Source organism: Nyctereutes procyonoides, unplaced genomic scaffold (genome assembly GCF_905146905.1).
Source record: "Nyctereutes procyonoides isolate TBG_1078 unplaced genomic scaffold, NYPRO_anot_genome, whole genome shotgun sequence".
Taxonomy (NCBI): domain Eukaryota; kingdom Metazoa; phylum Chordata; class Mammalia; order Carnivora; family Canidae; genus Nyctereutes; species Nyctereutes procyonoides.
The window spans coordinates 43,160,837-43,180,655 of record NW_026575030.1 but is presented as its reverse complement, the minus strand read 5'-3'; the positions used below and the strand labels follow the sequence as shown (position 1 = coordinate 43,180,655).

General features: G+C 38.6%; 2 protein-coding genes across 7 annotated transcripts in view; one reads left to right on the top strand and one right to left on the bottom strand.

The window, feature by feature from the left end:
* CMSS1 (cms1 ribosomal small subunit homolog) overlaps window positions 1–19,819 on the top strand; it is a 372,389-nt gene that overhangs the window by 16,744 nt on the left and 335,826 nt on the right. The window lies entirely within an intron of this gene.
* The window catches only part of FILIP1L (filamin A interacting protein 1 like), a 273,763-nt gene that overhangs the window by 5,754 nt on the left and 248,190 nt on the right, over window positions 1–19,819 (bottom strand). For 2 of the 3 annotated variants that reach the window (XM_055315897.1, XM_055315898.1), the window contains one exon: window positions 11,100–14,247. In XM_055315897.1, the coding sequence (XP_055171872.1) occupies window positions 11,451–14,247 (2,797 nt within the window). In that variant the 3' untranslated portion in view covers window positions 11,100–11,450. Of the gene's footprint in view, window positions 1–11,099; window positions 14,248–19,819 lie in introns of those variants that run through there. The other variant, XM_055315899.1, reaches the window with a different exon arrangement.

Genomic DNA, 19,819 nt, shown 5'->3' with positions numbered 1-19,819 from the left:
CTTATCTGCGGGTTAGAGTACCTACTTGCGTGGTCTTTGGGAGTAGGAAAGAGCCTGGCCCATCAAAGTTCCATATAAGTGTTTGTTGTTACTTGTGTTAATGTTAACGAACTTTGCCTTTTTCCTTATATCTTTTCTTAAGATGCCTGTTTCTTGATCATAATCATAGTTTTTTTGGTTATTTTATCTTTCTTGTTTTTCTGCCTTACCCTTGTTCTCCCCTCTCCAATTAATTATTGGAGACATGTTAGCAAGCATAGGGGTTGAAGCAGCTGACCAAGCAGTACTGTGCTTACTCGCCCATGTGTCTAACCAATTCTGACCCAGAAAAGGATCCCTTCACACGACCTTTTCCTCCTTTATCCTACTTGGTCTGGTCATCATCTTTCTTTTTTAGAGTTTACCTGAAAACATAGTATTTTCTACTTTTTCCTCTTTTCCTATCTTTTAATTGAAGAATGAAATGAAATCCTTTGCCTGTGACATTTTTGAATCTGTGAAAAGAACATATGGGAGCAGACTGTCACCAACAGGTATATTGTTAGTCATGTAAGCCTTTGTTGAACACCTACTACCAGCAGTATTTAAGTCCTGGGTAAGGTAGTACAGTGGTTTTTAAACTTTATAAGCCCAAGAATGGACCAGGCAGATTGCTTAAATGCAGATTTCTTGCACTGGTTTCCATAGGTCTACGCATGTGGAAATCTGTGGAGTCCTGAGTGATTTTATATACCTTTTTAAAGATTTTACCTTTATAAAGGTAATCAGTGATTACATTTGAGAAACATTGATAAAAGACTATAAAAAACATCTAATAATGGATTATTGCTCTCAAGAGATTATAGTATAGAAGGGATAACAAATAATTATAAAAAGAGGCAAAATAAAGTGCTATAGTAGAGGTACAGAAGTATTTTGGGAACTCGCAGGAAGATTGTGAAAAATAAGGAAGGTTTTCCAGAGGAATTGGCACTTGAGATAGGAGTAAGATTTCAATAGGAGAAACAAAGAGAGAAGAGTATTCTAGCCCTAGGAACAGTATGATCAAGATACAAGGCAAGAAAGCTCATTGGAATGTAGGAGGATGGCCAGTACCGTGTTCTGGTGAGGATATAGAGGTTGTCCAGTTTCAAAGGGAGATGAGGTAAGAGATGGAGACCTGATAGAAGGTTTGGACTTTGTATACTCAGTAATGTAAGTGTAAAGTAAGTTCTGTTTTTGGTGGTGGGGGTGGGGTGGGGTGGAGAGGACTGGAGAATTGCCATGATTGGGAAGATATTGTAGGAAGATCACTAGCAATGTGAGTGAAGATTGGATTAGAGATGTGAGGGGTAAATGCAATAGATTAACTACTCTGCACTACCATCTGTTTAGGGGGGAGTAACACAAATAAAAGGGGGAGAGCAGAGAAAAAAACCAGGGCAAAATGGCTGACTAGATCAGGGCTGTAAGCAGAAAAGTGGAGAATGTCTCCCAGATGTTGAATTTTGGTAACAAGGAAGGTAGTGGACCATGATCAGAAGTGAGACAAAGAACAACCCAAAAGCAGCAGTGCAGTGGGGTGTGGGCACGTGCCAAGTTTGACGTGTAGCTGGACCTCCCATGTGGAACTGTTTGGTGGGCATTGAAAATTGGAGATCTTGCCTTGAGAATCATCCTGAGAAAAACTGTTGACACCAGTCAAGTGGCTGAGAACCCAAGGGGAAATTTTAATTCCTCTTCACCTGCCAATCTCTTCTACAATAGATACCTTTACATTCCTTTCCCAGGGCCTGAGAGGTGAGTTTCGTTGGGCCCCATCCTGTGCCCACACCCTCCCTGCCCTGCCACAAGGCCACCAGTCATACTGATAAGAGTGGAACTAGTTCTGAGAGCAGCCCCCTGTGGAGGCATTTCTTCCCTGTACTTGCACAATGCACAGTGATTGAGTTGTTATCCAGGCACTGATTGGCTAGCAGGGGGAAGGAAATCCTGCTCCTGCCCTCCAGTGACCAGGCTGGCCCTCCACCGATGTCAGAGCTGAGCAGACAGATCACGTGAACTTGTATTCTGAGGGGGAATCCGCCATCCTTGGCACAGGGCACTCAGTAATTACAGGATGCCCCCCCCCCCCAGAGCACATTTCCTTCCTCATTGGCAGCCGGAGAAAACCAGGAGTGGGGCCATGGTTGATGGGTTGACTTAAAAAAATAGTAATAATTGTCCATTGTTCTCCCTAGACCTCTCATTACCCTTCTTAGAAGCTAAAATCAGTGGCCCTGGCATTTATATTTTCCAAAATTTTTGAAATAAATATGTATTATTCTTATAATCAGAAAAAAGATGTATATAAAAAGAACTGTGTTGCTTATCTGTGTCACTATGACAGATGTCATCCTTCTTCACTGAGATCCTTTCACATTGACCTCCTCCTTGTTACCCTGAAGGGATTGTTAGGTGTTTAAATGTTTCTTATGTTATGGGCCTTTAGGGGATCTGTCACAATTTTTAGATAACTCCCCTGTCTATACAACTCTAATTTTTTAAAGCCTCAATACTGACTTTTATTAATGAATTCAGGCAAGAACACCGTTAAAAGGCAAAGAACAGAAAAAAAAATTTTTTAAGAGAAGGAGAGAAAAGCAGCCAACTCACTAATAATGGACAGTAATTTGTTCTTGAGGAATTGTGAGTAGTTTGAAGAGTGGCTGCATTGAATCAAGTTTTTTATGCACTTAATTGTTTATGAGAGATGCTTTGAAGACCAATTTGAAGACTTTCTCTAAAATGTCAATTTTATTTGTGATGCTTCCTTGGTTTACAGTTATTTAATCCGGAATTTAGAGACTGATAAGGTTGAGCTCTAACACTTTTCCCCCTGAGCTGGGGAGATAAACAGAGCTTCCTTTTTTTTTTTTCTTTAAGGTGATTTTAGGACCATCATTCTTTCCTTTTAAGTTATGGTGTTGCTTGAGAAATGGAAACGCTAAATTAGGGTAGACCATCCAGGAAGATTTTCTAGTCTTCTGCAAAGGCAGAAGTCCCACTATGTCTGGGCTAAGTTGGTGGTGCTTGTCTTCATGGTGGCTAGACCTTGATCCTTTGATTGCCTTTTCTGGAGGTGTCAGGTCACTACAGCTACCTACTTATAAGCTTTGATGTGCATGGTTGTGATGCTCCTTCTGTGGAGCATTTTTACTTACTTCTGATGCTTTTCTCTCCAGCCACCTCTGAGCCAATCAGGTACATCATAGTCCAAGCTCATTGGGCATGCTTGGCATTTTCCTGAGGAAGAGGAATTGTGCTTCTCTTTGGTCTTCCTTTCTCCCATGTCCTATCCACAGCACCATCCCCACATCCATCTTCCCCATGCCTGCCCATTTATGTGAGGCATGGCCACTCACATTCATTCTTTGTTCTTTCCCTAACCATAACCTCAGGGAGATGGGAGGAGAGCCAGATCCCGCTGGACTATGGTGATAACGGAAGGTTTCAAAAAAGGTAGGGCTTGAGCCAGACTTTTCAGTGTGGGTCATTTGATAAGAGAAGAGGAAATTATCCATATAGAACAGTGGGGAGGAGGTGGGGGAAAATCCTGTGTATAGTTAGGGGCATTCCAAGTGTTCTGGCTAAAGTGGCAGACATACTGGACAGAGTGCAGGAATGTAGTGTTAAGCAACCTGTCTGTGCCCTTAAGTAATGGAGAGGATCAAATGCATTTTATTGTGCTTCCCGCTTGTATTGCAGTAGCCTCTCAGTGTGTTGCTCTGGAAAGAGAATGGGACAGTAGAATTAGATTTGTGTTATAATGTCTCATTCTTGTCACATACTAATAGGACAACCTGAAGCAATTTTCCTTACATCTCGGAATTAAATTTTTTTTTCTTCTAAAATTGTGATAATATCCACTTTATAGGATTATTGTGAAATAACAGTGTAGAAAGCATTGTTTCCATTATCTCACTACCCAGAAGCCTTTTCTGAGGACATGGAATGCTCCCTAGCATTGTACTCAAGGCCCTTCACAGTCTAATAGGACAGGGCCCTTCAAGCCTCACCCCTGCCCCAATTACGTCAGCTACAGACACACTGTGCTGCTCATTGTTTCTTGAACATTGCTTTCTTCCTCTCCCGCCTGCCCTCATACCTCTGCTTTTGTTGGCACCTCCCTGGAACACCTTTTGTCCTCTCTTTATCCTAGTCTTCTTCATCTCCAAGCTCCTGCTCAAATCTCATTTATTTCTGAAACCTAACCCCCAAAACTCGCCCCCAGGGAAACCTGCTCCTCCTCTAAATTCCTATAGTACTTACTATCTACAGAATTCTTTCTCTGTGTTGTGCTCTTAACTACCTTCTAAGGTTGTCCTCAACTCCTGCCCTAGATTCTAAATCTTACTTGCATAACTGCCTTGCACAGCAATGAGTAGTATTAGGTGCTTCATAAATATTTTTTGGTTCAGGGACATCTGGGTGGTTCAGCAGTTGAGCACCTTGCCTTCGGCCCAGGGCATGATCCTGGAGTCCCACGTCGGCTCCCTGCGTGGACCCTGCTTCTCCCTGTGCCTAGGTCTCTGCCTCTCTCTCTCTCTCTCTCTCTCTCTCTCTCTCTCTCTCTCTCTCTCTGTCACTCATGAATAAATAAATAAAATCTTTAAAAAAAATTTTTTAGTTCATTCTTGTAGTTGATTTGTTGAAGAATGAAGAAAGCTTGTATTCTAATAGAAGATATTTGTGCCTCTGGTAGGTTATAAGCTACTACAGAGGGAATTGAAACTTCTCAGAGAAGACTCTTTGGAAAGCTACACAGTAAAGGGTTATCTCTTAAGTCCTTAGGAATCTTCCTGAAACCCATTTTTCACCCACTAAGGCAAATGTGGTTGGTTTTCTAGACTTCTTTACTTCTGAAAACATGTGAGAAATGGAAAGCTCATCTGAAAACTCTATAATACTGTATTGAAAGAAACAAAAGTACAGGGTATTAACACAAACATAAATGTTCAAATACACATGTGCTTTGATCCAATCTGTCAAAGTATTGGAAACAATCCTTATGTAACTGAAGTCTTCAGTGCAGATTTTTTTTAAGTTGCTTTGAGGCTTATGTTTAGTCAGATTCAAGATTTTCATTTCTAAAAACCAGACATAAGACTTTTCAAATGAGCTGTCAAATTTTTCCCACAACAAGTAATGTAAAAGAGGAACTGGCTTATAGTTAGTCCATCTCTCTAATGTAGTATTTCTTAAATGGAGCTGATTTTACCCCCCAGAGAACATTTGGCTGTGCCAGGAGCCATTTTTGTTTGTCACAGGTGGTGGATGCTACTTGGCATCTAGTGGGTAGAAGCCAAGAATGCTCTTAGACATTCTAGAGTGCATAGGACAGCCTTCCATAACAAGGAATCATCAATCCAAGCTGTTAATAGTCCTGGGGTTGAGAAACTTTGCTTTCATAAGAAGAGAGCTGTTATATTGAGGATTAAAAGGCTAATTCATAGAATCTTAAAGAGAAAAACACATCTTTGGAGACCATCTAGTAATTAGGACACCTACAAGTGGGAAAATGAAGAAGAATAAATTTAATTTCTGAAAGGAAACTGATGCAGATAATCAGTTTGTTTATTTACACCCAACATTATTTCCCAAAGGAATTTTAAGCAATTCAAGAAGGGTGTTAAGGGCAGCATGGGTAGCTCAGCAGTTTAGCGCCACCTTCAGCCTGGGGTATGATCCTGGAGACCTGGGATCAATTCCCACATCGGGCTCCCTGCATGGAGCCTGCTTCTCCCTCTGTCTCTCTCTCTCTCCCTGTTTGTCTCATAAATAAATTTTTTTAAAAATCTAAAAAAAAATAAAGGGTGTTAAGATTTGGAGAGAATTCATAAATCACTGGAAGTTAGAACTAGATATGATCTTAGAGATCACCAAGTCCAGTTCTATTTATTTCACAAAAATTAGGTGACTTTTCTAGGATACATAGCTGACTAGGAAAGGCATGAACTGAAACCTGATCTTCTGTTTCCTGGCCTCATGTGTTCCCTTCCACCCCATTACTCCACTTACCTAAATCTTTCATTGGTCAATTTCAAATTTCAATTGCTCTGTGAAGCCTTGTTAATCTACTGTAGTCTTGCTTAATCTCTAGTTTAATATATGGATTTAGTTTGCTACTTGTTTGTTGTCTAATACTCTTCTGTTTCTTGCCTCCTTTCCTTCCTCAAAATAATAAACTCTTGAAGGACAGTGAATCTTTTGTCTCCATACCTGCCCCAGTGTTGGATAGAAGGTAGGCAGTTCAATATGTCATGATCGGTGGATTAACCAGTTGTGTCCATGTGGTGCTTTGAAGAGAAGATACCATGTATGTCCTTGAGAAATATGAGTGGCATGTTAGTGAACCCATTCCACCTTTACAGAGGCCTAAGGAATGCAGAGTGAGACAGCCTTTGTAGGTCTGTAGGACTTGTATACATCCCTACTTATGCAAAGATGACTAGGCTTTCAAAAGCAAAACAGAATTCAAGGGAAAAAAAAATCCTAGGTAATGTTACAAAAATATCATACAGGACCATTTGGCTATGGGGGAAAAAGGACTTACTAAAATAAGAAAACTAAAAAAGCTTTCAAAGCCTGCCTTAATTAATTGGACAAATTTTATTTCTCTGGATCAGTAATTTTATTTTCAAAAAACAAGTAAAATTTTAAAATGAAGCCACAAGTAAAGATTATCCCTAGGATAGCTGACTGTAGCCCAGGGTACATTTTTATGTCACCACTTTAAGTGTAAAAACTGGTGTCCTGAAGGAATGTTGACAGATTTAAATGTGCTCCTATATGAACAGTGTTAAAATTCACTATCAAGTGATAAAGTACTTAGAAGTGTTGGCCAGTTAACTGGCTGGGCTCCCCTAGGGATTCCTTACCCTGCAGTGTTGCTTTCGGGGATGCCCGCTCTGATACATTTCACTGCACAGTGGAAGGTCCATCAGTTGGAAAGGAAAGCATTTGGAGTTTAAACGAAAATGAATTTAAAGGGGTTTAAGGTTGGGGACTTTGTTGAACCACTTATCTTCCTTGCTTTTTCTTGGCATTTGCTTCATTGTGGCCTAAGGTGAATGGAGTCCTTTGTTTTGGTTCATCCAAACTGCTCTCTTTAATGTGTGTTCTGGACCATTCCCAAGAAATGCTGTAGGGTTATTGAGGGCCTGGGATCTGAGGGAGAAACAGCTTGTAGGTGTCAGACAGCCTGCTACTGCTCAGCTAAAGATTCAGGCACACATGCTTTGCTGCAGTTGTAAAACTAGGAAACTTCCCACCTTATAAAGTGGTAGTTTTAAGTATTTCTTCTGAATAAAAAAAACCTGATGAATGAGCTTTCTATTTGTCATGCCAGCCACCAGATGGCAGAATAGTCACACTTCCTTGGACAGGTGTAATTCTGATAGAGCAGGACTCCCGTCCAAACACACTTGTTTATCAATATAGGAATTTCTAAAACAGTGGAATTCCTACTTTAGGGTGCCTGCTAATCAGCAGAGGAATTTGTTGAATGCGCAGCTTCCTGGGCCCTACCTTCAGAGATCATCAAGTCCAGTTCTCTTTATTTCACAAAAATTAGATGACTTTTCTAGGATACATATATGTATCCAACATACACGTATGTTGGATTTTACTTCGAGAAACACAGATCTTAATGTTTTGGGGATGAATTTTTGCCTGATTGTGTATTCTCTTAGGATTGCAAAGCAAAATTATTTTTAGAGGGGGAAAAATAACAGAAACCAAGGAATAGAGAAATTGGAATGCTGTTAAAGATCTTTCCCTGCCTTTGTCTACTAAGTTTCAAAGAAGAGTCACCCTGTAAAGATTCAGAATCAAAGAAGCCACTGAAAACATGTTTTTGTCTGGAGTTCTACTTCAGTCAGTAATGATCATCAAATGCTTAAGCTTCAAGTCTAAGAATTTTTAAATTAAATATCCCTTTTATGACCATCTTATAGTGCTACCTAATTTTATCCTTTGAGTGTCATGAAGACCCCAAACCTAATGTCTTGGCATTGTGCAGTGTAGTTGTGGAGACCTTCTGAGTAGATTTATGTAATCCTGTCATCATCTTGAATACATAGATAGAAAAAATATATATATAGAGAGAGATTTTCCTTTATATGTAAAAATCCAGCTATAGTAAGTACAATCTCCTAGTAAGGGTGATCACTTAATTTTTGCTCCCAAGGAACAGAGGCATCCTCCAGGAAAGTTTTGCCACTGTTCTTAAAAGAATACGGAAAATCATTTAAATCTATGATAAGATGCTGCAGTTTAAAAAATTAAAGAGATAGGGGAACTGAGTAAAATGAAAATTGTTTCTGAAGCTGGCACTTCAGATGAAATGAAAGGAAGATATTTTATCAGATGTGTATAAAAACTATCTTCTGTGAGTCTCTAATGGGCTTCCCCTCTTCCAAAAATACAAACCTCTACCCTCATATATCTCATACGAAGATTTTCCAGTGTTACTTCCTCTTTCCTAGCTTGCCTAGCTTTCTTCTGTGATTATATACAAATGAAAAAGAAGGTTCTGTAAACTTTCAAACACACACATGAATGTAAAAATTTAATTTTGAAACTAAGGACCAAAAATATAGAATTTGTGAATGGGAAGATGCTTTTCTTCAGAATTGCTGCTGTCTTTACCATAAATTATATTTTATTTTTCTTAAGGATTTTATTTATTCAGAGAGAGGCAGACACACAGGCCGAAGGAGAAATGGGCTCCTCGCAGGGAGCCCGATATGGGACTCGATCCCGGACCCTGGGATCACACCCTGAGCCGAAGACAGACGCTCAACCGCTGAGCCACCCAAGCATCTCAACCATAAATTTTAATTAGGAACACTTTTAATAATCTATATATGTTATTAATATGACAGTGTTCCTAAATTCTGATGCTGATATGAATTACCATACTGAAGTAACCTTCCCAGCAGAGGAACCTCTAAAAAAGGTTTAGTTCCTTGAAAGTCCAGTAAACTTCTAGTAATGTTAATCACTTGGGATGCCTATTTATAGCTAATATGTAGAGCAGATGATGAAATGAGATTTTGTGCATTATAATCATGGAGCACAGGTCCTGTGGTGTTAACTTTATTGTAGAGAATTGTTCTGGCTCACGTGAGAAATTGAATCCTTACTAAATGGATGAGCTATTGAGCCCAGAGTTTTTCAAACTCTTAGTTTACAGATGTGCCAGGAATAGAAATCTCCTCAGCAGTTGGGGCGGAATATTTTCTCTTTGTGCTATTGTGTGACAAAGGTTGGGAAGCACTGCAGAGACTTTTTTCTTTGATTCTTTCTAGTTTCTGTCACACTCTAAAACGTTATGTGTACCCTCTCTTGATTATTATTTAGAAAAGCATCTTAAGCAGCAGCATTATCAATGTCTACTTTAAAATATGTTAAATTATGTAGTTTCTTCTAAAGTTCTAGCCCAAGGTGACTTAAAAATAGTGTTGGGGTGCCTGGGTGGCTCAGCTGGTTAAGCATCTGCCTTCAGCTCAGGTCCTGATCTCAGGGTCCTGGGATCAAGCCCTGTGTCAGGGTCCCTGCCCAGTGGGCAGTATGCTTCTCTCTCCCCCTCTGCTGCTTACCAGCCCCTGCTCCACCTTGCTCATACTCTTTCTCTCAAATAAATAAATAAAATTTAAAAAATAGTTTTGAAAAACATTTAGACCATCATGTATTTTGTAATACAGTTGGGTCACTGCCAATTCCCAAGTTAATGTGTTTAAACAGAAGCTTTCTCATTCATCACCAGCCTCAGCTTTCATCCCAATTTATTTAATGATGATGCAAGCCCATTGCATTGGTGTTGCAGTTCATCACCATGGAAGTGTTTCTGTCAACAAATCCTCGCTTTGCTATCATGAAATTGATTTTGCAGGGAAAAGGAGGATAATCGTGGAAGATTTCTTTAACTTCTAAAAAGATCTTCAGTTTGCCTGGGTGTCTAAATGAATTGTGTTTAAAATCAGTAGTTGGCAGGAAAACTGACCAAACTAAATTAACAGTTATGAGGTTGGAAAAGGGAAACTAGTAATGAGCTACTTTGTCTGAATTTTTCTTTTTAATGTGACTTGGGGACCAGAGTATTTAAAATATATTCCTCTGAAAAGTGTTGTTCTCTGCTGTGGAAATATAGATCATTCTCAAAGAGTCCTAATAAGGTAGGTATCAGAATTCTTAGGATGCTTTGGTTAAGTTTTTCTCACTTACCTTGTAAATGGCATAACAATAATCACAGAAGAAACTTTCCTCAACCAAGATAATGTATGATGTTTTTTTAAAAATATGCCTTTTCTGGAACTTGTGTTTGTAACTATTTTTGGCTTTTATTTGCTTGTTTAGAGGTTGGAGAAAAAATGCAATTACCTTGCAAGCTTCTGAATATAGCCAATTTACAAGCAAGGTAGGAAACACCTACCTTAAATAATTCAAACTGTTTTGGGATTCAGATAAGAAAGAAAAACAAGAATGACATTTTTTTGCTTTGAAGCAGTATTCAAGAGCATATATCATAATGGTTGATTTCAGGTTTGGATGCAAATATATTTGTTCTATAGGGGTTTTCACTACAGTAGAAATACAGTCAACTCTTGATTGTCAGGGTAACTTGTGTTTTCAAATATGCTTTTTCTCGCTTACTATCACATTTCAAAGCTTTTTACTTTCACCATTAGCTTGTATGTGCTTATAAAAGCAAATTATTTAATAGTTTTTTATTCACTTGGTGTCAGTAAACATTTATTAAGTTTTCAACATGTGCTAAGCACTTTGCTGGGCACCAGGGATTCTGAGATACATCTCAAACAGGAAGTTAACTTTGCTCCTGAGCGATCTTATAGTTCACTTTAAAATCAAAGAAACATAAATTTTATTTGAACCACTTCCTCTTCCTCTAATAACATGTGATCAGAAGTTGACTGTAAATGGGAAGTGGGACATAGGTCCTCCTTGCTTTCAAGGAAGAATTAATAGACCTTCTGAACAGGAAATAAAATTCTATTATACATGCAAAAATGTAACACAGAATGACCAAAAAAAAAAAAAAATTCAGCAAGCAATGATAAAAATAACAAATTATTTACTGCTTAAAATGTTAAAGTATTTCATCAAGACAAGTTGCAGTGAAATTAATGTGAGTTATGGAAAATGAAATACATAAAGATGTATTTATACAAGTGCAGACTAAATATTTTCCATACAGGTATGTAAATGAAAAGATATACAGTAAGTGCACACTTGATATGACTGTTGCAGGCAACACTTAGTTAGTTTCAGATACTCTTGGATAGTTCATGCACAAACCTTCCCAAAGTACAAGTTCAGTCAGTCTTTTGGGGGATGTGGAGGGATAATTAAAAAGGATTGAGTTCCTTGCAATAATATCACAATAGACTGGATGAGGGTGAGAGTCGTCAGTTATATATATTACTTACTGTAATTTGTGATTGTCGAGGAAGAGGTGTGGCTGTTGGTGTGATAGTAATACTGCTGGTGACTTTATTGGTGGTTTTGTTTAGTGCCCCATTAGTTAAGCCTTGAGTTCGGTTATCCTGTGGTGGTGTTGAAGGGCTGGCAGGTCTCACGGGGCTGGCTACAGCTTGCATGTAAGGACTTCCTAAGTGAATGTGGATTTTATTATCCTCAGTAGTTATCACACTTGAACTATTGCTGTTTGAACGTTGAAACTGCCATGATGACTGTCGGTCAGGGGAGACTCTGAAAATCGCATGCTTGGCACTGATTTCTATCGGCTCTGGGGAACGTCCCTGCTCAGGAGAGCCTGCTGAACCAGTCATAGCCAAAACCTGAATAGGTGACATTGTCCTTTCTGGAGTTAAAGAACCACAAGACTCTGGGGTCTGTGCTCTGGCAAAGGTTGCCATGGTAATTGGGGACATGCTTTGCTCTAAATTCATGAGGCCTTCAGCAGAGGTTTTGGATTTCACCGGTGTTATGGAGGCATTTTGGAGGATGGTTATCCTTTGCTTTGGGGTACCACAGTTTGGTATCACTGCAGTACTTGTGTAAGAGTGAGGACTCTCTGTGGTCGGACTTGTGATTTCAAGAGTGGCTGTGTTTTGGACATGGTCTGGAGTAACTTTTATATGAAGTGGCTGCCCAGGTGTGTGGCTTAGAACTAGATCTCCAGGCTGCATGAAGTTTCCATTGGGCTTAGTTTGTATTTTTCCATTCTGAGGATGGCTCTCCTTAGATTTCATCCAAGGAATCCATAGTTTCCTGTTAACAGGACAGGGAGTAGATGAACTGCATTTGAAGGACAGCACCGATTCCTCGTCATTAGGGTCTTCATCCTGGTCCTCAGTCTCCTCATACAACTGACCATTGATGACTGCTCGTTCCAGAGGAATGAGACTCTTGTAATCGGGTGGCTCATTGTCTACTACTTCTGTCTGAACTTCTTTAGAAAATACTTGAGGGTCAGAGATGATTCTTCCATTGAGACTAGGCCGGAGGCTCTTACTAAAATGCCGGTACCTCTCTAACTCTTTAGTGAGGTTTTCAATCTCTCTTCCTAAATCTCTGTTCCTGTTTTCTTGTTGATTGAGTTTCTTTTGCAGAACTGAATGATCTCCCTGGAGATGACATATCAGGTCCTCAGTTGCCATGTATTCATGAATTTTCTCTTTCAGTGCATCCACTTCTCTTGAGAGGTGCCCGGATTTAGCTTCTTCTTCTTGAAGCCTTTTGAAAAGCCATTGTTCATGGCTGGACTCTGTCTTTTCTGCTAACTTGTACTTATCAAGTTCCATTTTAACATGTTCCAGCTCTTCAGATAAAAATTGAGCTTTATCTCGCTCATTAGCATACCTTCGTTCTAGAGTCTCATACTCATCTTCTGTTTTCATAAGGTCATCCTCAATGGCTTTCATATCCTTTAACTTCAGTCTCAGTCTTTCCACTTCTTGGGAGAGCTCTTTAATCTTATTGTTTTCATGGTGTAATGCTGTTGTGGACTTACTAGAATCTTGATTTAATTTGTTTTTTAGGAAATCTTTCTCAATTGCTTCCAATGATTGAAGCCTGTTTTTCAACATATTAACTTTGGACAAGAGATCATTTCCTTTCTCTTCTTCTGCTTTCAGTTTGTTCTTTAGATCATCTCTCTCCTTGGTGATACTGTACATTTTTTCTTCCACATCAGTCTTGGACTTCAGTGCCCTTTTTGTTTCTTCAATTAACTTCTCTGTAACTGTTGTCACTTTATTTTGCTCCATTTGAAGCTGAGAAGAAGCAGTTTGTAACTTATCTTCAGTTTGCTTTAATTTTTCACTCATTGTTTTCCTTTCATCTACCAGCATCACAGTTAATGTTTTCAGTTTAGTTAAGTCCTCTTTTAGGGTGAATTCTGTCTTTTCCAGCCGACTTTCAATGGCTTCTAGCTCTTTGATCCTGACTTTTAAACTTTCCAGTTCTTGAGACAACTGCTTTGTGGTCATCCTTTCTTTTTCTAAATTGCATTTCAGAGAGTAACATTCTTGTTTGCTCTTGTTGAAGGCATCTTCTAATTTGTCCAGAGCCATAATCCTTTTATTGAGTTTTTCAACCTCGAGTTTGAAGTCTTTACTCTGTGATGTTTCCTTTTCGAGTCTCTTATTGAGATCTCTGCACTGTTCCTCCATTTTTATGAGTTCTTCATCCTTCCCTTCCATTTCTAGTACCCGTTTCCTGAGCTCCTCCACCTCAGCCATGATTCCACAGTTTCCATAGTCTCCCTTGTTGATTTTTTCTTTTATATCTTGCAGCTCCTCTTCTGCTTTTCGTAAAGACCTGTTTGTCTCTTCTAACTCATCAATTTGCCGGCTGAGTGCTGCCAGCTTTTGTCGAAGCTGGCGATTTTGGCTGTCCTCATTGGTGAGCTTTGCCATAATTGTTTCTTGGTTCTGGTGAAACTTTGTGGTTTGTGTTTGCAGTTCTTTCTCTAGTCTGGTTGCCTTCTGCTCTTCTTCCTGAACTCTGGTTTCAGCAAGGGCTAGTTTAGCATGTGTTTCCTTCGCACTTGTGGTTAGGTCTTGGATTTTCTGTCTTTGAAGGGCAAGCTGTGCTGTCAGCCTTTGTTGTTCGTCCACCACCATCAAAGCAAAAGACTTTAGTTTGGTCAGCTCCTCTTTCAGGGCGGTGACCCTCTTTTCCTTTTCTTGTTCCTTTTTCTCCTGGGACTCGGTTTCTTGGTCAATCAGCCTTTTTAATCTGAAAAATACAATAATGCATTCTATTTTGTGATTGGTGCTTTAGCAACTTATCAGGTGATTAAATATTTGTGTAATTTAAAAATATTTATCAGCTATACAGAGTATGGAAAGGACTTCCTGAATTTGATTGGAAAGGAAAATCTTGATAAACAGTTATCTTGCTTTTTTTGCACTCACTACTCCTTCTCTCCCATCCCTTAGTGGAAGAATAAAGACAAAAATAATTGGTCTAAATTGCTTGTGTAACAGAACCAGTAGGCAGTCTACCCTGAATGAAAGCTGTAAAAACAGAGTTTCAAGGTAACCTGGCTTCAATACTGGCCCTACTCTATCAGCTGATTAACCTGGACAGTTTTAGCATCCTTGAGCTTCAGTTTCCCAATAATGAAAAATGGAGGCAATAATTATATTCTCTTTGGCCATTTCTGAAAATTAAATGAGATAATTCATCTGAGATTCTCTTAATGCTGGCATATAGTAAGCATTTGATAAGAGTTATTGCTGTTGTCTTTTCTTATTAATGTGGTTATAGTTACATTTATAAAACGTTTTGCTTGTACCATTATAATATGTGACACATTAAGTTTGGTGCTCAATTTATTGATTCTCAATTAAGTCAAAATTTTATTCGCATTGCTGCTTAGAAGTTATACACTTCACTGATGGACCTTTCTGCCAATTAAAATCTGGTTTACACTACCATAACATTGTGCCAGGACTCCATCACTTCACATAAACACATAAACATATCCCCATAGTGACTAGCAGTTGAATGCGATGAATTGAGAGATATCTGAAGGGGTTTAGAGTTTTCACAACATACTGGAAGAGCACAGAGTTTGAAAAAGGAAAAGGAATTTATTGATTAGAGTCAGATGCTAGAAATGAGGAAGAAAACTCTACTATCAGGAACATAATAGTTCCCTTGTAAATGATGATTCTATTATAATGTTACTTTTTTCTTTTGCGTTTTAAATTTGTTGGCATAAGGAATGTCATTTTACATTCAGTATAAATTATCTTTTCCACACACGTTTCTTCTCAGCAATGAGGTCATAGCTTTAAATTTGTGGCACTCTTAATTACATTGGGAATGGGCTGATTATAGAGGACGTAATTACAGCTTTGCAGTATTGTTATACAGAAGCTAAAATAGAATGGAATCCCTGAAGAATTGAACTAAATAAAGGACTTGTCATGGTTGAAAAGTTATATTTGGTTTCTGATCAAGCATAAAGAGTTGATAATATTATATCTTTTCTATCAGGAATGAGTTAATTATCCAATACATGTCTTTAATCCTTGCCATAAAACTTTGTTTTTGAAAGTTGTTTAAGGATTTGTAAGTACATTTTAAAAGGAAACTAATTTGGAAGAGTCTTCTTGGAAAAGTCTCTCTTGAAATCCTAATCTGCTCTTTTCTTTAATTACACCACATCAGAGGAACATGTTTAAAATAATTGTATAATGTAAGAATTCCCAAATTTTTTTGTGGGGAGGATCCACTTTTATTTTTTCCTGTGTTAAGAACCTGACAAGAGGCTGGCCCAAGGGCTGCAGCCTGTAAAATTCTAAAGAAGCTGAGCTGGATGCTGGGGTGGGGTTGATGATGATCTCATCCACAGTCTTGGCAAGAGGCTTGCCCATGGCTTCTGGCTCTTTCCAACTCCCTATTTGAGACACCTGACAAGAGAAAGATGGCATCTCCTTCCTTGAATGGTCATGAGACTTCACAACCCACTGGTAGATATGTCCACAGGCAAACTGCTTTGGTGGTGAAATAGTTACAGAAACTTTGGCAAAGTACTTCTTCGTCCCACCTTAGCATTAGAATCTTATTTAACAATTTGCTGAGCATAACTGCAGTGAAATAGTTTCCCCTCTTTACATCACAGTTCTTAGACTTTAACTAGAGAACTGTTTCACAAAAACTTTTCAGGATTTTTTTTCAACTTATTAAATAATACAATGTGCTATTTCATTTTCAGGAGAAGGACATGTATTTTCTTAGGATATAAAAGAAGGAAGATTGTTTTGCAATGTAATGAGAAAAGCATTAAAACTGGTGATTAGTGAATCTTGGCAGAGCTATAACTGGCAAAAAAAGATTTTGAAAAAGTTTAAATTGTTTCCACTTTGTTCATTGTTTTTGGCAGCAAGCATGATGCATCTTTTTCATCATGGTTGCAAGGTCATGTATCTTTTTGATGGTTTCTGGAAATCAGCTGGCATCTCCTCTGTTTCCAAGCCCCATTCTACAGGGTAGGCACATAAAACTGACAATTTGAGTACATTTGCTCTCAGCAATGTACTACTAGTTTCCTAACAACCTGCTATTTCCCTGGCCAGTCCCATGAGCGAGCATACCATAAGACAGTCAACAGGCTAGTCAGGTAAGGCCTGTCAAGGAGGGAAATCAGAGTTTATATGCAGAAAGAGTTATACTCCCAGCCATCAGCTCAGGAGTTTAGAACCCACAACCAGTGAGAACTGAGGATAGAGAGAGGCCCTGAGAGAACCTTCTCAGAGCCAGTTTGGTGCCTATAATGCTATTACACTCTTTGTGTGTGTGTGTGTGTGAGAGAGAGAGAGAGAGAGAGAGAGAGAGAGAGAGAGAGAGAGAATTAGAATTAGAGAGAGGGGGCAGGCTGATTATTCTACTGAGTTGGAATTAGCATTTCTGGTAGAGTCAAAGGGCTTACCGTAAATCATTCACTATTTCTTGCCTTATATATCGAAGCATTTGAAGGTTGAATTTGAGGTTCCTTTATGGACTTAAAAAAGGCATTTCTATGCAAATTAGCAGGTCCTTACAGGATTTGAAGCTGCAAGCCTGGCTTGTACACAGTGCCCTAAAGAAACTAATTGTCACACTGCTAATTACTGATGTAGGGATTTGTACATGTATGTGTGTGTATATATGTCTTTTCTTCTTTCAAATGTGTATGAATGGTTTTAGCAAATATTTGCTATTGACTCTTTTAGACATTCGAGGTCCACAAGCACATATCCAAAACTTTTGAATGCCAAATGTTTTTAAAATTGTAGTTTTTCAAATTTTAGAAAGGCAGTAAGGAGCATCTATCATATATAACAGCTCCAGCAAGGCCTGTGGCACCACCTCCTAAGCATACCTCTGAATACTTCTGCAGTGAACCATATGAATAGTTACACTGAGTGGGATAATTAAGATAATAAATAGCCTCACATCTATTCAGACTTTGCTGCCAAATGATGAATTCAGATAAGAAGTTTGGCCACAGTTTAGAAAATAAAATTGCATAGTTCTTAGATTTTTGAAATTGCAGACAAGGGATTGTGGATATGGAAAATGAAGGTATAGATTATTGTTGTCTTTTGGGTAAGGAGGATATGGAATTAAGGGTCCTAAGTTTGCTTTCTTCTTTAGTTGGATTGGGTTTTAAATGAAAATAGTACCTTAATTTTCTGTCTCCATTACTTTTCTTTGCTTAATAAGGTTTTAGGCAGTGATGCTGACTGATTTTATATGCTAATACAGATTATCATTGATTCTGAGTTTGCTAGCGAAAGCAGATAAATGATTTTGAGCATTTAACTGGAGTACACGTAATCTTGAAAGCTGCATAGAGGGGCATCTGGGAGGCTCAGTTGGTTAAGCAGCTGCCTTTGGCTCAGGTCAGGATCTTGGAGTCCTGAGTCAGGTCCCCAGCTCAGCGGGGAATCGGCTTCTCTCTCTGCCCCTCACCCTGCTTGTGCTCTCTCTCTCTCTCTTTGCCCATTCTCTCAAGTAAATAAATCTTAAAAAAGAAAAAAAAGAAAAGAAAGAAAGCTTCATAGATCTTGAGATGCAGAATGTTCAGATAAAAAACTCATCCCCTTGGAACTGTGTAGTCAAATTACTGCTCCTCTTTTCATGAATAGTTCCAATTAAACACCTATTTATGCTGGGATGTTTGTATAATCTATGCTAGGATTTCTCTAACCTCAGCACTGTTAGCATTTTGAGCCAACTGATTCTTTGTTGTGGGGGCTGTGCATTGTAAAATGTTTAGCAGTATCTTTGGTGTCGACCCACTAGATGCCAGTAGCTGCCCTCCTCTCCACACTTTTGACAACCAAAAAATGTCTCTAGATATTCATTGCCCAGTGTCTTCTGGGTGTGAAATCACCCCCAATTGAGAACCACTGATCAGTGAGTGTGTGTGCTTATGGACATTTATATATGTCAGTCTAGACTCTCCATCATTTTGCCTTACTCAGCTTTAATTGAGTACATCAGAAAGTTCCCATCTGAGTTACATATACCCCTGGTGATTATATCTTCCCTGCAAATGTCCTGTTCTTTACAAGTGCTTCTCACAGTTTAAGGTACACATGAATCACCTAGAAATCTTGTTTAAATTCCAGCTTCCATTTCAGTAGATGGGGAAGGGCCTCAAATTTTGCATTATGTGAACCTTCCAGGTAATGCCAGGACTATGCATAGCAAGGCTTTACTATTTACATGTTAAATGTTTTGCATAAATGGTACTATGACTGAATATTAACTCAGCCAGTTGTTCATTATTGATTATATCCCAATCTGTGGACATAGCTTATACTCCTGACCTACAGGGCCATCCATTTTTTTTCACAGAGAACATCAGGTAGGTGACCATTACTAAATTAGCTAAAATTTGTTCACACTGATAGAAAAAAATGACTCAAAATACATATCACAGGTGGTGGATCAGTAGCTAATTTTTCACCTAAAAGGGGTAGTAAATAATTTGAGTTCCAATTTGTGATTTTCCTCACCCAGCCCAAAGATTTAAAATACAGGAGACTGCATAATAGCCACCATTCTTTATTTAGTGCCAATGAGGTACCACCAAGCACTGAAGTAAGTCATCTTACTTACTATTGGTTCTAATCCTCATGGTAAACTTTTGGTTTGGGGATTATAATCTCTCTTTTACAGCCATGAAAACTGAAGTTCAGAAAGGTCAGAAAGGTACAAAGTCCAATATCACACTGCCTTTCCAGCAAAGAACATAAACTATTACCCCAGCCTGGTCCAAACACAGTGTCGTTCTCAAGAAATATTCTCTGCATTGGAGAAACTATCAACCTAAATAAAAATTCTCTTTATCATTGTGCTTACTTTCTTTTTAGTTTATATCTCATAGCAGGAGTTTCTAAATATTTTCTTTTTTATCTCCTAAAATAGTTTTATTATGTACGAGTTTGTTCATATAGTCATAGCATTTCTTTTAGCAAATATTATCTACCTTTTCTCAGCTTCTCTTGAGGTATAACAGACAAATTGTAAGATAGATGTATCATACAACATGATGATTTGATATATATTCCCACCATGTTAACATACCTATCACCTCACATACTCAGCTTTTGTGTGTGAGAAAAAGCTGAAGTTCTACTCTCTTAGTGAATTTCACTCATACAATACAGAATTATCAACTGTAGTCACCATGTTATACATTATATCCATAGACCTTATTTATCTCTATAACTAAGTGTACCCTTTACCACCCTCTTCCTATGTCCTACCCACCCCGCACCACCTCTCTACTTTCTGCTTTTATAAA